The sequence below is a fragment of the Sceloporus undulatus genome, chromosome 3 (genome assembly GCF_019175285.1).
Source record: "Sceloporus undulatus isolate JIND9_A2432 ecotype Alabama chromosome 3, SceUnd_v1.1, whole genome shotgun sequence".
Taxonomy (NCBI): domain Eukaryota; kingdom Metazoa; phylum Chordata; class Lepidosauria; order Squamata; family Phrynosomatidae; genus Sceloporus; species Sceloporus undulatus.
Window position 1 is genome coordinate 108,252,894 of NC_056524.1, and position 16,789 is coordinate 108,269,682.

General features: G+C 38.5%; 1 protein-coding gene across 6 annotated transcripts in view; it reads right to left on the bottom strand.

Moving 5' to 3' along the window:
* Positions 1-5,004: 5,004 nt before the first annotated feature.
* ARHGEF7 (Rho guanine nucleotide exchange factor 7) overlaps positions 5,005-16,789 on the bottom strand; it is a 119,747-nt gene continuing 107,962 nt past the window's right edge. For 3 of the 6 annotated variants that reach the window (XM_042456560.1, XM_042456559.1, XM_042456566.1), the window contains 3 exons: positions 16,414-16,513; positions 15,665-15,719; positions 5,005-7,350 (listed from right to left, as the gene is read on the bottom strand). In XM_042456560.1, the coding sequence (XP_042312494.1) occupies positions 7,228-7,350; positions 15,665-15,719; positions 16,414-16,513 (278 nt within the window). In that variant the 3' untranslated portion in view covers positions 5,005-7,227. The remainder of the gene's footprint in view (positions 7,351-15,664; positions 15,720-16,413; positions 16,514-16,789) is intronic. The other 3 variants (XM_042456562.1, XM_042456561.1, XM_042456565.1) reach the window with 2 other exon arrangements.

The window sequence follows — 16,789 nt, forward strand, 5'->3', positions numbered from 1 at the left end:
TATATATTACCTCTAGTACCAGTGACAGTATACTTCTCAGCACTGTTTCGTTGTGAACAGTACTAGGAAGGTACAATTGTCTTCCTAGCCTGCTTAGTGACTTCCCCTAAGTCTCTGGTTGGCCACTGTATGAACAAAATGTTGAACTGTTAGGAACTTGGTCTGATCCAGGAGGGCTCTTTCTATATAGGGATATTATGGCTTGCATCCAAGTTGTCTGAACGACTATATCTTTGTGGCAAGCTATTTTTGGGCACTGGGAAGTCAGTTAGAATGCAATTCAAATTCATGTAAATTCGCTGAACTAGGGAATTCACGTGAATGCGTTCTGGCCCCACTTTCTTTTCATTCGAAATTAAGAGAAATTCCTCCTGTTTGATAAACTCCTATTCCACAATCTTGGATCAGCTCATCAGAGGATGTACACCAATGACAACCAGAGGGTGTATGACAAACCTGATCTGCTGGGAATAGCCAAGTGCACATAAATCAAACAGGGAAAAGATGGCACTAAAAATTTTAATGCTCCCTTTGGGGTTATACAAAGTATACAAATAAATGGTCGTTCTACATCTCAAGGTGTCCTCAGATGACAAAATTGTCTGAATCTAGCTCAGCCTGCCTTCTGGCATAGCTTTGGGACTTTGTCATTCTGACTGATTTCCTCTACCAGCAAGACAGTAGAAAACATGATTCTGTTTCATCTCAGCAGAATTGACCAAAGTGTAACAGGCTTAGCATCAAGTTGCCACGAGAGGGAGCCCTCCAGCACTTTATAACATCTGTATTTGTGCCAGAAATATAGTGGTTTCTTACTATGAAAGATGATTGAGAATTATTCAGTAAGTAATTAAATTATTGCCACTTCAGGCAAGAAAGTTCAATAAGCAAATTACAAAATGACACATATCAACAGATTATAGCTAAAGAAAATTGGTTCCCGTCTTTTTAAAGTATGATGAGGACCCATTTAAAGCTATTTCTTTAAGAAATAAGAATAATTGTACTTGTTTTTGTAGGTGGGTCCATTCAAGATTTGTTATTTTGGAGATTCTGGGCATTGCAGATATAATAATAAGCAGCTTTATTTTGGCCTATCTGTTCAGGCCTTCTATTTTGACTGGAAAGCCAGGCATCCCGATTGATTGTTTTTTGTGATGAAAATGACAAAGGGGAGGGAGTTATATTTGGGGGAGCAATCCAATCAGAGTACACTCATCCATCCACATTTACTGGGGTTAGGGGCACAGGACCCATGTGAATGTGGCAAAACTACAGTTAACAAAAACACTATGTTTTTATCTCTCTGAAAACCTTGAAGTTCTCCTGTGCAACTCTGTGGTCAACATCTGCCAGACATTGGCCACAGAATTGCACTGAAGGAGGTACAAATGCCTAGTAGTGTTCTCTCTAGGTATCTCTAGGTCCTTCAGTGCGACTTTAGGTTAAAGTTGACCACAGAGTTGCTCTGGAGGACCTAGCTATTTTTAGAGAGAACATATTAATAAAATCTGCAAAAGTCAAAGCCGCAAATGTGGAGGGACAGGTGTAGTTTTAAAATGATTAAAGCATTTTTTTAAAAAACCTACTCCATGATCCAGGGCAGGGATACGCAAAGTGCAGTCCTTGGGACCAAAGCTGGTTTTGCGTCCAATAGTGCCCAGAGCTTCCCGAAACACCCAAGCCTTCTTGGCAAGAGAGATGGGAGAGAAAGAACAAACTTTCTCTCCTGGAAGCCTCTGGGAGCAGTTATTTGCCTTTAAAATAGGTCCATTTTGGGGAAAATACAGCCCCCAGACACCCTCCAGTTGCCCATCTTGTTCTAGGGTATCAATCTGAATTAGGATTCATCCTGCCTTATATAGGCACAGATTAACACAGATTAACATCTAGTTCAGATCTTAGTTCGCTTGTTACACCTGGCACCTTTCCAAATATATTGCCCAAACCAGTTTTGATATTTCCAAGCATCACAAGGCTTTTGTGAACATGCCTTTCTCAATGAAGATTATCAGATCAGCGCTTACCATGGGGTAAGCACTGGTAAATAGCCTCTAAAACATTGAGGAGTGTGCATGAAAGCCTGGCATGCTTCCTAAAAATCAGGGGATTGTCGGCTCCCCTCCAGCGTCACTGAATCGTTTGGGGAGAGGCAATTTCCTCCGAACGCAAAGATAAAACGAGTCAATATGAATCTAATGTTTATTGCTTGTTTTTTAAATTACAAAACCAGGCATGTCTGAAAGTTGCAATAGGTCACAACTAAATGTAGAAAATATGGCATATAACATACAGTAACATGTCACAACAGCTTTCTAAGTGGATAACTTGGTTAACTAGTATGCAAACAGGGAAGAATTTAGTTGGCAAAATTGAGCTGGTCTCCAGAAAGATCTGTATAGTTGTTGTGTTGGAAATAGCTTTTACAAAAGATACATGCTCACAATGTCAGTATGAAGAATAGCTTGATTTAAGAGTTCCTGGCCTCATACAAAATTAACATTCAAGATGGTCACAGTATTGCCAACAGAATACAAAATGTGTATACATAATACGTATATATAAATATCTATAGTTCCTCCATCACAATCCCTGAGTCTGAATAGTTGAAAGGGCAGGAAGTGGATACAGTGCCTGACATATATATATGCCACTGTAGAGAAGAGTACATGAAACAGACTAAGTACAGTTTAACTCTTGCTTTGATATAGTTCCCAAACATTGTTGCTCAGCTGTTGTTGGAAATACAACTCCCAAAAATGTCATAGGAGGGCAACCATGTCTATTAAATATATATTTTCTTTGGCTTGAGCTACAAGGATATTAGGCCAACTGAGTTAAGCTACAGAGTTTGACTTTACTCCAGGTGAAGCAAAGGATAATTGAAGGGTATTCTAATATGGAGATGGAGAAATGGAGGTATATGCCTCAAACTATAATGATTAGCTGCCTTAAGTGCCATTCTTTGATAGAAAGAAGGTGTATAAGACCAATAAATGAATAAATAAGATTTGGTTCCTATACACAACAGATTGAATGCTAATCTATACCAATAAACACACTGAAGAATACAAATTTCCAGAATATTTTCTAGCATATACTGCTGAAACGCTTGCATCATAACACAACAGTGAACATGAATACACAGTGATGCTAACTAATCCATTTCTTGAAATAAGGGGTTTATTATTTAAGTATGAGAGATGGACAAGACATGACACTGATCTATTCTTACCTGCAAACCCATACTGGATAAAGTTAGTATTTCTTTTTTCCAGCTGGCGAGCCAAGAGTGGAGACTGTATTGGTCTGTCCAACTTTAAAGACAAGTGTACACATGCACCAGGAGACCACAGTGTTAAGCAATACATTAGGAAAAAAAATCTTGGGTTCTGGCCATGTACTTCCAAGCCCTTCATTAATGGGATTATTGGGGCTGAGCTTTAAAACGTCTTTAATGGAGCTGTAAAGGAGACAGAAGCCATAAGTAGCCAACAATTTTTGTGTCTTCAGAAGGAGCTCTCAGAAAATGGGAAAGAGCAATGTTTCCATAATGTTTAGCAGGGGATTGATCTACCTAATATAAATATCAAGTTGACTTCCTTCTTGTGACATCACAATGAGCTTTGACTGTTGTCATTAAATTGGTTACCTAGGGAACTGAGGTTTGAGATCTCTTTCACACACACAGACACGAGCAAGGGATGGCAGATTAAAGAATTGTATCTCTCCCTTTGCTCCTGCAAAGTTCTGTGGTTTGAAATTTTTAATCATGAGAAGGCTGTACCACATTATGTAAGAAAGGATTAATGTTGATCTCTAACAACTGAATGCATACTACACTTAGCCATCGGTAATACTGTAAAATCAAAGTCAGAAAGAGTGAGTCTGGAGTGTGTCCAATGCTAGCACTAGTGGCCAACACAGCACAGCCTCTGGGGGAAAATGAGCTAAATGTGATATGGATTTAGGAATATATTTCCTCTACTTCTGGAAGTAGCGGGGGAGCTTTAACCCCTTAAGTACATCTACCCCTGTCCCTTCTGTAGCATATGGAGGGTGGAATCACTACTTTCATTGAGTCACCATTTTCTCTGCTTTGGATATATCCACTTGTAAGGAAAGGTTTCAGGCTATGCTGGAGAGGAACAGTTTTGGGAGTGAGAGAGAGGTATGCTGCACCCCCATTAAAAGGTCTTGTAGGTTTGGATGAACTTTGCAATGGGTTTGCAGGAAGAGTTTGGGATGTCTTTCTGACTTCTTTTGCACCACTTGGGCTTTCAGCATTATCACTTTTTTGTAGGTTGCTTGGTTGATCTTTCCTCTCCTAATAGCTGCAGGACATTGACTCCCTACCCCAAGGCTGTCCCCACCTTTCTCAGGGGGGAAAGGGCACCCCAACTCCACACCCACAGCCTATCTGCCACAGGGGAGACAGAGAAATAGTTGTCCTAGCTACATCAGAGAGATGCCTTTTAAACCACCCAAAAACCTCAAGTGGGGAGGCAGACTGCTTCCCAGAAAGATGACTGGTTGGAGGAACAAGATCTTTGCCACACAACTATACAAGTGCCACACATTTGTTTCCCCAGCCTTCTAATTGTTTCTTCCTGTGGGCAGTGGTCAGTATCAGCAATGAAGGGTTGTGGTGTGGGGAACAGAAGCCAGGTTATAAAGAGCTTTGTGTAAGGACAGAATTGAAAAATCTTGCTGAAACGTATATTGTAAGCTCCTCAAGGAAGGGAGCTGTTGTTTGGCCTTCTGCTGCTCTATATGGCACAACTGCACACCAGTACAATAGCAAAGCATGGTTACTCATGGAAGTATGGATATCGAAATGTTAACTAATCCTAACAAGATCGCAAACATTTTTCAGCAATTGTGTGTGTATTTGGTTGGCTCAAATAAAGGTATTTAAGTAGGTACTTACGTTTGTGAAACTTAGCCACACTCTGAAACAGATTTACAAAAAAAACATTTAATAAAATAACGCCAGAACAGCACTTTTTTGTGACAATAACCATTTATTTTCAATGGAAGTATAGCTGCCCATTTCTGGTTGCTGCCAGCAAGAAACAATAAATAGCTGAGCCTTATTGCTTCAGAAGTGGGAGGGGGGAATGCTTTGTTTGCTTAATACAAGAATCAGTTATACAACATACATAAGCATCTGAAATATGTCATCTTTTAGCAGTGAGACTGCATCTTATCAAAAAAACTGGGAATCCCCTTCTAAATGGCAATCCTGAGTTGGGATCTCACCCTTTGTCCAGATGCCACAAAGGCAATCCTATGTTCTGATACCATCTGGTTGAGTATTCTTCTATTTTAGATCACAGATGAGACACAAGTAACACATGCAACAACAGAGCACTGAATGAGTTTTACTATGCAGTAAAGCTCAAAGAGAGGGTGCTGTTTCTGGACCAATGCTCTATTTCACAAATTCTATATCATAAATTCTGCTGTTAGGAACCCGCCCAAACTCTGCAGTAAGACTGATACTAGAATAACTAGGACTTGAATTGATTTACTGGCTTCAAAAGCCAAATAGCTTAACTCTATGAGCAACCTTCACATCAGAGTACTGAAAAAACATTTCAAATGATCATGATGGTAAACTAAACATTCTATTTTTAAATATGTGTATGTGTATATATACATATACACACACACAGAGTGCATAATTTGGACAGTATGTATGTATGCGTCTGTGTGTGTATAAAGATACATACACATTGCCTAAAGTTTAAGTTCCAGATTTACCAAAACAAAAATAGGACAGTGTCACAAGTCACTTACAGGATCTTGGTGTTTTCCAAAGTCATTGAAACTTTATTTATGAGCCCGAACAGACAGACTAAAATAAAGCTGCTTCAGTCACTTTGGAGGCATGCTGTTTAAAGGATGCATGCGTGAGGCCAGAAGCTGCGCCAAAGCTATGCTCCAGTCCTAAGGACTAGAGCGCAGCTTCTGGCCTCTTAAGATGTTGTGATGAACCTCCAAAGTGACCCGAAGCAGCTTTATTTTCTTCTGTCTGTACGGGCCCTATATTGAAAAAAAAGAAAATGAAGTGTTGTTTTCCCCTGTAAAACACTATTTCTTTTTCTTTTATTTGTTGTGTAAAGACAATGGAAGTAAATGGATTATTATTTCATTTGATCTTATCAGTGGAGAGGCAGGGCATGGAGATAACAGGATTAAATGTCAGTCATCAGGTCTGAATTTCCCAATGTTCTACATGCACATTAACCTAAACTTTGCTATGATCATGATAAAAATAAATAATACATTTTTGTCACACAGACACAACCCTCACCATCTAACAAAACCCATACACCCTGATTAGGACTTTTATTTTGACAACTGTGCTTGAGTTCCATTAAAATACTAGCCAGCTGCATGGTAATGTACAGGCTCAACCACTTTAAAATGCAGTACACAAATCAACTAGTCGCTAAACATTTAAAAAACAAGAGCAAGCATGTCCAACTTCACCTGTCTATTCTGAATACAAGCCTCCTCAATGAAACATAACTATCCATCTTGGCTTTTAAAGTATTAGCTTTAATATGAAATGGTATCAATTGACAATTTTCTGCATTGCCAGTTTGGTGTTTTAAAAATGCATGTTAAAATTGCATCCGAAAGTTTAAAGAGACATAAATAAAGTTAATTAAATTATTAAAACAGACCAATGAATACTTGGAAACATGCTGGGACATTTTAAAAAATGCAACTAATGTCTAATACAAGTAGAACAGGTCAAAACAATTTTGGAACAGTGCAGAAATTTCATTACATTTTAAGAGAGCATCAGCCATCTCTTCTGTCACTGAGCTGCAACCACAGGAAGATAGTATAACACCGTATCAGTCCTGATGCACGAATTACATTTGCATTCAAAATTACAGATATTTACAAAGAGGAGGGGGCAGAACACCATGGACTTCATAGCCAGCTGCTGTACTTGCTGCAAAATGAGGTAATTTAAATGCAAACAGGTTAAACCTAGTCAACTTTAGGACCCATGCTATCTACACTTAAGTACAGACAGTTTCAGTGAATGTATTGAATATACAATGTAGGGAGAGAAAATCACTAGATCCAGTTAAAAGTCCTTCCTTGTAGTGCTCTTCATGCAACACTGACGAAATTGTCAGAAGTCTTCCCAGCTTGATTTGACAAAATTGGTCTTTCAATAGAAAGAAAGAAATGGTAAATCTGTTATAAATTGGTTTCATCCCAAGAAGGATCATTCATACTTTTCAGAACTTTCCGGACAAGTTTTTCAAGCTCCTTGCGAGCTCTTTGTTCTTCTTCCAGTGATTTCTTCATCTTTTTGTTATCCTGGAAACAAAAGACAAACATATTATGGTATGTTTTGGCCCTTAAGATGCCTGCTTTAAACAATGCACAGTTGGAGGAGAGGCCTCATTAAGTTGCAGAGTTTTACTCTCTTATGTAGAATGAACACAGGACAAAATCTGCCAAAGTGAAATAATAATAGCTAACTGAGAAGATAGCTAAATTTGTATACATACTGTTATGCACTGTTATGTAACAGTTGTCATAGGGTGATTAACAATTGTTCTCAGCTGATGGATAGAATTTTTTTTTAAAAAAAAAAGGTAAAATGGGGAAATGCACACTATCTACATAAATAACTTTGAAGTGATTGATTAAAACAATCCCTTAAGACAAGAAGACCTAAATGTTTCATTGTCTGAATACACTGGGTGTACACATTTTAAACGGGAGACTTAAGAACAGATTGCTTACCTGTAACTATGGCTCTTTAAGTGATCATCTGTGCATTCACACATAGTGTCTAAACCTGCAGAGAATCTCATCTGATATGGTCTAGAGCTGTAAGCTGTGACTAGAAGCTCATATTCCTTCTATGTCATTACCACTACTTCTTTGGAAGATATGGTTTCCACTCTCCCACTCAGCTCTCTAACTAATTGCCAGAAAAGAAGGACAGAACAAAACATTTAGATGTAAGGATTGTTTGTGTGAATGCATAGATGGCCACTCAGTGATGGTTACAGATAAGCAACTCCTCTGCATCACAGTTTCTGTGTTTCACACTTATGATGAGTTGTTAGCTTCCCTGAAGGTAAGCAAGCAAAAACATTAAACAAGAAATATACACATAGTCCCACACATCCACACAGTAAAACTTTATAAAGGTGAAGGAGAGAGAGTGGATTTTATATCCTGCCAGACAGTAGCACAAGAGGTGGCCATTAGCATGCAGAAATCCAGATATAGATATAGCGAGACAACAACCTTACAAAAAGAGAGGGGAGAAATGAGCAGCAATTATTTTCATTCATTTCCTGGACAGCAAGGCTATTGCCAGACCAAGAGACAACACATAGTCTAAAGGAGCAAGGCAGAGAAATCTGTTGAGGCTGGGATGAATCTTTACATAAAAGCAAGCATCTTAGAGAATGATGATTACAAACCAATCACCTCACAAGCAAAGAGACAAAATATTAATTAGGGTGATTATCCTGAAATGTTTTGTCATGATTAAGTCTTTGCTGTTTCTGAAATCTAGTACAGGATGCAATGAATATAAAAACTGTTCCTTTCTCTACCTGTAGTAGATGTTCACTGGCCTCCGTCCATATCAGAGCCATGTCTGGGGCAAGGAGAGAAGCTGAGCCACACACCTCCAGGGGGGAGGCCTTGAATTTAATAGTGCAACCTCAAAAGATGATGGCATTCACCCAGTGGTCAGATGACACTGCTCACCAGATTGAATATAATCAGTGATGTGATCCAAAATGATGATAATTTGGATCATCTCAGGAAACAAAAATCAAAACTGCTACTTCATTGAATCAGCAATCATATGGCAGGCACAGTATTTTCTGGCCCTCAAAGATTACTTGTACATCTCTAACGTTCCTCTCAAGGTGGTCACCACTGGAGATGTGCCAGTATCCCAGTAGATTAAAGTTGAGACCAAGACACCGCTGTTGAATAGGGCTGCTAAAGCATTTACATTTAGTGGTAGACTTTTGCACTTGGTCCAAACTTTTCTGTTGTTGTTTTTTTTTAATTTATTTGCCAATAATAAAAAACACATATAGACATACCTAAACAAACACATTATTCATACAATATTCATACACACAAAAACAGAAACAATACTACAAACATATCACTAAAATGTGACTTCCAAGTGTTATAGTTATTGCATAAAAACATTTTACAAATTGACTTTGAATGTTCACAAAATATTCCTTCACTCTATCCAACCCAGTTTTGTTATTCCAAATATTTCCTTATAAACTATCTGTCCTATCTTGACATTAAAAAAAAACACTTTTCTGGGATTTTAATTAAACAAGCCAACACCATTGAACAGCAAAACCTTTGTATCCACTCAATAGGAAATCCTCTGTAAAAAATCAAGCTTCACAACTAAGATCAGAACTTAATCTCACTGGATGGCAAAAGGTTTTGACACCACAATTCATGCCAAGATTGCTGGCTTGCTGCTGTGACAGCCTGCATGCCTTCACCAAAAACAAAAACACACCCCATCAGTAATGATACTCCCCATCACCATGTACAGATGAGAGAGCTGGACTGTAAAAAAAAACAGGTAAGAAAAAAATCAACTCATTTGAGATATGGTGCTGGAGAAGAATGCAGAGGATACCATGGACAGGCAGAAAGTCAAACAAATGGGCCATAGAAGAGATCAAACCAGATCTCTCCCTGGATGCCAAAATGATGAAACTGAGGCTGTTGTACTTGGCCACATGAAGGCATGACTTACTCGGAAAGACAATAATGCTAAGAAAAGTTGAGGGTGATAAAAAGAGAGAAACTCTACACACTCAATGGCTAGATTCAATTAGGGAGACCGCGAACATGAATCTACAAATCTTAAGAAGAACAGAGGAGGATAGCGCGGGGGGGGAGGTTTGGAGATGACTCATCCATAGGGTCTCCATGAGCCAGAGCCAACACAAGGGCAGTTAACAACAACAACATTTCAGAAAGCAGTGAACAGAAGGACCACAAAGACTCAGAAGTGATGCAGCAGCTGCTGGAATCAAAACTCTTATTGAATTCAAATTCCTAAAAAGTGAAGCCTCAGGCACCAGAAGACACATCACTATAGATGAAGTGGTACAAATGTTTGATGGCTGATGTCTCCAGGGCCAGTTCCCACAGTAAATGACAGAGCTTGGAAGCTGGTTCCAGCAAGCTTAGTTGGCAAACCTTGGCAGAGGAAACACATGCCAGGTATTCTTCCCCAGCAGAGGAAGCAAAGTACCCAACAGACTTTTGAAAAGGCTTTTGAGATATAAGCCAAGAGACTGAATACAACATAAAAGGTGGGGTGAGGGGGGAAGAAAATGCTAAAGGAGTCAGAAAATTGACAGAAGGAGAAAATGAGAAGTACAGAGAACTAGAATACTCACACACAAACACACACACTACTCTTGGCTTTAATTTTTAATATTTAATTTGTTTATTTGCAACAGGGGAAAAACCAGAATAGAAACAAAAAGACTGCACAGATATAGTAAATAGGAACAACCAAAGTACAAGCATCCTGCAAAACTGACCCTTTAAGAAGAGCTGAGCAGCATGTTTTATGTGCTGAACAGCTAGCTATTCAACTGAAATTGAGGACATAAACAATAAAACAATATCAAATGGCATTAAATGTGACTGCATCTGAATGACCCCTTACAATTTGGATTTGGCAGGTGCATTTTTCAGCTAAGATCCTTTGAACCAAGCATCTACTGATGGAGTTCCCAGGTATTTCCCATCTTTTGGCGATTTCTAACTTTGCTGCCTCTAACAGAATGACTATTAGGAATATGAACAGAATGACGTTTTTGGGGACAGATCTTTTTGGAATATTGCTAGCAAAGTTATTTAATACTGCCAATTGAGGATTCAGGGTAAGTTGCTGGTTTGAGACTGCCTTGTTTCAGTTTCAACTGGAAACCAGGAACTGGTCATCACAAAGCACAACCACAATGTATGGGGAAAAAGATACCCAGGCTCCCTCATTCCATCCAGCAAACACAGAGCACAAATCAGCATTGTAGGCCAGTTCGATAAGTGTCAATGCCACCTTTGAAGCATTTAGAATCATAGAGTTGGGAGGGACTTCAAGGGCCCTTCAGTCCAACCCCGTGCCATGCAGGAACACACTACCAAAGCCCTCTTGACAGATGGCCATCCAGCCTCTGTTTGGAGCTTTCCCAAATAATGGCTGAAACAGACTTCATGGTTTGTTTTTCTGTACTGATGACCATTTAGCAATTATATGAATCTGTTCCCTGATCTTTCCTCTGTACAACCCTAGAACCTGCATATGTTTCAGGTACAGTGTCAATCTAAAGTCTGCACTTAAGGGAAACTATTTTCTTATGTTTCTGTAGGCTATGCTGAAACATAAGAAAGTGGCTCCCCTTATGGGTAGAGAGGGTAGGATTATTGGTAGCTTCTTTCAGAAAGAGTGGATAGTTAACACAATGGAGCACATGATCTATTTGAAAGCACGCTGTCCAAACTCCAAGCAACCTCAGCACTTACTTGCTGCCCTTACAGTGTAAATTCCTTCATCTACTACATTAATCATTCTGTAAACTGTGGAAGCTGTAAGTAAATGGGAGAAAACTACTATACTATTTAAGTGTTTACACTGTAACAGGAGGATAGGTATCAAAGACCCAAGACCATATGTGCAATGCACAAAGAGTATGATGAAAAGGTATCTGGTTATAAGAGCCTCCATACATGAATAATAGCATATAAATACACTCTGTTGGTTGGATGAAGGGCAGAAAAAATATGGTAGTGTTAAATACTACAACTATCTACAAATATCTACAAATTGGTTATTGAGAATTGTCTTATAAGCACAACTGCATGGCTGAAGTTGGCAGTCTGACATACTGCTTTTTCCTCATCAAGCCTGAACATCAGTTCACGACTGTGAACTATCTCATCCTGTGATGATCTCGAACCAGTCAACTGAGGACCAGGAACCAGTTTGCACTTTCAAGGCAGTGCACTCAGCAAAAGGCTCATGTCTTTCACACTATTATCCATGGACTGAATCAAATCAAGGTAATTTATATCAGCAAGAATAAATGGCCATCTTAAATAATTGACAAAAATTAATTTTCCCATTCACACTTCTCGCACAACAATTCTAAACAATGTTCATTTACAACAAAATAGGGAGAGATGAATCTGTCAATTACTGATTCTCCAAGTTTTCCCATCTTGGATTCATTCCATCTTGTTTCTTCATCACTTAGGAACTTTTTAAAACAAAAAGTACACACAAAATGACCACACATGTTTGTGAATACTGTTCTCAATATAGTGTGCCCGCAGCATACACAAGCTCACCATACATGAACTCGAGGTCAGGCGGACGGTGAGCCCTAATAAGGTGAATGGGGTACGTGCCATGGGGGCATGCCCCATTCAAATGAATGGGGCTTGAGCACACACAGGATTTGCCTTAGGTGGGGGGGGGGGGTTCCAGAACGGATTCCCCCCATGTAAGGCAAGGGCACCCTGCATGTATATTAAGAACAGTATGTACAAAAATGTGTGATAATTTTTTGCAAGCAGTTTTCCCTTACATAGTTTTTGTACATTTACCTCTAATATGTGCATACTTTCCCCCTTAATATACACATTCTGAACACATATTTTTGTTTAGAGAACTGCACTGCAAAATTTTGAGAAATGTAAATAATGAACAACTTTGGAGAGATTTTGTAGCACCTTTGAGACTAACTGAAAGTAAGAAGTTGGCAGCATGAGCTTTTGTAGACTTTCCAAATACATCTCAGGAAACAGACTTAAGTCTATGAAAGTTCATGCTGCCAACTTCTTTCTTTCAGTTAGTGTCAAAGGTGCTGCAAAATCTCTCTACATACTGATTCTACAGACTAACATTGCTATATCTTTGATATAGCCACACACTGAATTTGAAAAACTGTTCTAGTTTGCACCTTGATTCACAAAGCACAAGCTTGATACATATTTGTCAAAATAAGAAGCAACTGAAATCATGCCACATAACAACTTCTCTACATTACTATTTTAGTCACACTTATGATTTGACATTTTCCCTAATCCTTTATACATAGAACACTTTTGCCATGAGTCACAATGATGTACATGTTTTCTTCTGGAAAACAATTCATATATGAAATAGCATGAATATAGGGTAGAGATAAGTCAGATGATATTGCTAGGATGCAAAAAGGCAGCATTATGAAGGAAAATGTTACAAGCAGATTCCTACTGCCCTTCAGGCACACTTAGTCTGCATTTCTCAGAGGTTACCAAACAGTCCTGAAGCCAAATGATCATTTTTATCTCCTTAGTTTCCAGCCATTCAATACCAATATGGATCCAGGCTCACAGATCCAAATGGATATATTTCAATTTGTAAATCTGAATCATGAAAGCAGTATTATGCAAAACAATTTCTGAGTCCCTATTTGGAATAAAGGAGGGATATATATGTAAAATCAAATAAATAACATTTCTTCAACATAGTTTTAGATTACACCAGTGCTTCCACTGTGACTACATCTTCCTTGAAGTGTCTAGGATACAACCACTAGAGAAAATATTGGCATGAATATGGCAACACTTAGCAAGAATCAAAGCAAACAAAGGCCCACACATTTACAGTTGTCATGGTGGGCAAAGGCAGAAAGGCTATGCAACTTAATTATTTGATAGAGACAGAAGATAAAGAAAAACTGACACAGAAATAGGTGTATATCTTAAATGGCAGCTCAGAATTCACGTCTTACAATATCACTTTGTTCAAGGACATAGGAGGACAAAGTACACGATTACTGACTACCAAAATCCAAAAGCTGGCCCAAGAAATGTATCACAGCTTCTGGATTTTGTATTTTGTGGTATTTTGCTGAACAGCCAACAAGGCTACTACTGAATGTATTTTTGCTGGATTTCAAGATACCAAATTTAGTTGCAACAGAGAAATCCTAAACAAGAAGGAACCAAAGGACTTAACTCTTTGAGGTTTTATATCTCCAACTAAGGTAACATTCTTTCACTACAATTTGAGATTACAATTGGGCAAGTTCTACCTATACCGCCCTTATGGGCGGAGGGCAAGTTTTACTTATAGTTTTTCCAGATGTAAAAGTACAGAGAATCCTTGAGAAATTCCATATTTTTTGCCTAAGGAGAAGGTAGCTTCACTCAGGATGGGGATAGCTGGATCTCAAGGTAAGTTAGTTTTCTGTTGCTAATAGAGCTGAAATTTTGGTTCCTATCTTTTATTGCTTTTTGTCTTTAGTCTTCACACAGCCAATAAGGAGAGAAACCTCTGCGTGCAATGGAAGTCTTGAATGCCATCCAAACTGACAACATCCTACACATAATGTAGGCCTGAGACTCTAACGTCATCATCATTTTCTCCTGTATGATTTTTTTAACACCTCTGCCTGATGAAGCAGCCAATAAAGTTTTGAAAGTTTGCATAATGTATTTCATGCTTTCGATTTGGCCCAAGAAAGGCTTGTGGATTTTGTTGTACTTTGCTGTGCAGCCAACACAGCTAACCCTGAATTTTTTTTCAAAATGCTATCAAAGATAGCACCAAGAGGAGAATAGTGGCAAAGTCATGGTGGCCCACATTAAGAACAGTGATAGCAGAAGCAGCCAAGTCAAGTTGTGAGGATGGTTACCCCCCCCCCCCTTGACATTGAACATACTGATCTAAAGGAGCCAGGAAGACCACTGCAGCACACCTCCTGCTTTCGTTTTTCTCTAGATCAGGGATGAACGAGTGCACTTCCCAAGGTAGTTCCTGTGGGCCCTCAGTCCATGTATTTCTGATACACACACACACACACACACACACACACACACTCCTGCCAAAAAGGGGAAGTTTTTCACTTATGCATATTTTCCTCATAAAATACATCTCACAAACCCCCTCAGCCCCTCCCACAAAATAAAAAAACAAAACAAAAGCGACTACTGGAAGTAGACTTTGGGCCATTTCCATTTTGGATTTTTCATCCTTGTGCATTTTTTAAAATAAGTATTTTATAATCTTAAGAGGTTTCAAGGTTGATATGTCTGTATTACCTTATAACTGTTTTAATTTGTAAAATGACTTGCATCCTAATCTCAGAGAAGAAGCTGGGTATAAATTAAGGATACAAGGGGGGGATTTCCAAGGCTGGTGTGATATAGAATGGGTTCTAGGGACAGAAATTTTGCAGCAGTCCCCCCAAAAAGTGTGAGTCACAAAGACCACAAAGAAGAACAATATGATTCCTCTTTAAATTACACAGTTCCATCTTGTGGAATCCTGGGATATGCAGTTTAAGGAGGGACATTTAGAATTCTCAGCCATAGAGGTCCCCCAGCACCTCTCCAAACTACAAATCCCAGGAATCCATAGGATGCAGCCATGGCAGTTAAAGTAGAATCATAGCACTATAATTGTGTGGTGCAAAAGGGTCCTGATTCTTTTGTTCATCCTTGTGAGCATAACCCTCAACAGAAGGTATGTTTTCACCAACACGTGACTTATAACCCACTGCTTAGTACCCATGCTACCATGTGTTGATGATGTTATGTATATTTTACCAACCTGTCTTAATTCCTGTACTTCATCCTTTAATGCATATACTGTGTCAACAAGACTTCTAAAACAGAAAATTAAGACAAAATACTTTCACAAAATGTAAATAAATTTTGTAAAAATCACATTTACAAAACAGCCAAGACATACCCCCACCCATCCCTGTAATCCAAACCTATCAGCAATATACTTTTGGTCTCCCCTGCTATATGTTTAATTTAGACTTTTGGGTGATAATGCTTATGCAATGAGATAGCAACATTGCTTTTGTTTGGTTAAAGAAATAACTTGCTACTGGTTGCTATGGACCAGGAATCCTGTTTAAGCCAAAGGGGTTTCTGACATAAAATAGCTCTTTTCATTTACATTTACAGAAGCAATAAAAGTATCAGTGCTAAAGCATCTAGAGATCCTACACATTATTAAGAGCAGAAATCCCAGAGCACTCAAGAATAACACCTTACCCACAAAACTGATCAATTCCCAGCAGGTACAAGGATGAAGAAAGAAAGATGCAAAAAGAAAAGTTAGAAAACCCAAGGTGGTTGAAATTGGTCTAAATGGGCTGTACAGTCAGACCGTGCACATCACAGGGCATTCAACAATGAATTCCAGTAGGATATTCATCTCTTCAAAATACAAAAGCACAGAGTAGGTAAGGAGTAAAGTTTATACACAGCTAAAATACCACACAAAACATCCTGTTTCCAAGAGCCCAGACTGTTCAAAATTCATTGTTTGCTAAAAAATCATCTTACTTTTCTTCTATCACAGTCTGACCATTACTTTTTGTTTCTTCTACAATAATTTTCTCCTCCTCTGGAAGCAGCACTTGGGGAGCAGATTCTTTACGGGAGCCTAATGCAAAATAATAATAGAATTAAAAGATAAATATCCATATATTAAGGCATTTAAAAGAGTACATTTGCTTTTAACTGCAGGATATTATTATTATTATTATTATTATTATTATTATTATTATTATTATTATTATTATGACTTTTATGTTATTGGAAAGCTAATCCATGGGAGCTCATGACTTCAGACTCACTAACCTTTTATTTGCAAGGAGAAGGGTACACCAATGATCTTTACAGGGGTATTTCAGTGAGAACAGGCAAGAAATTAACACAT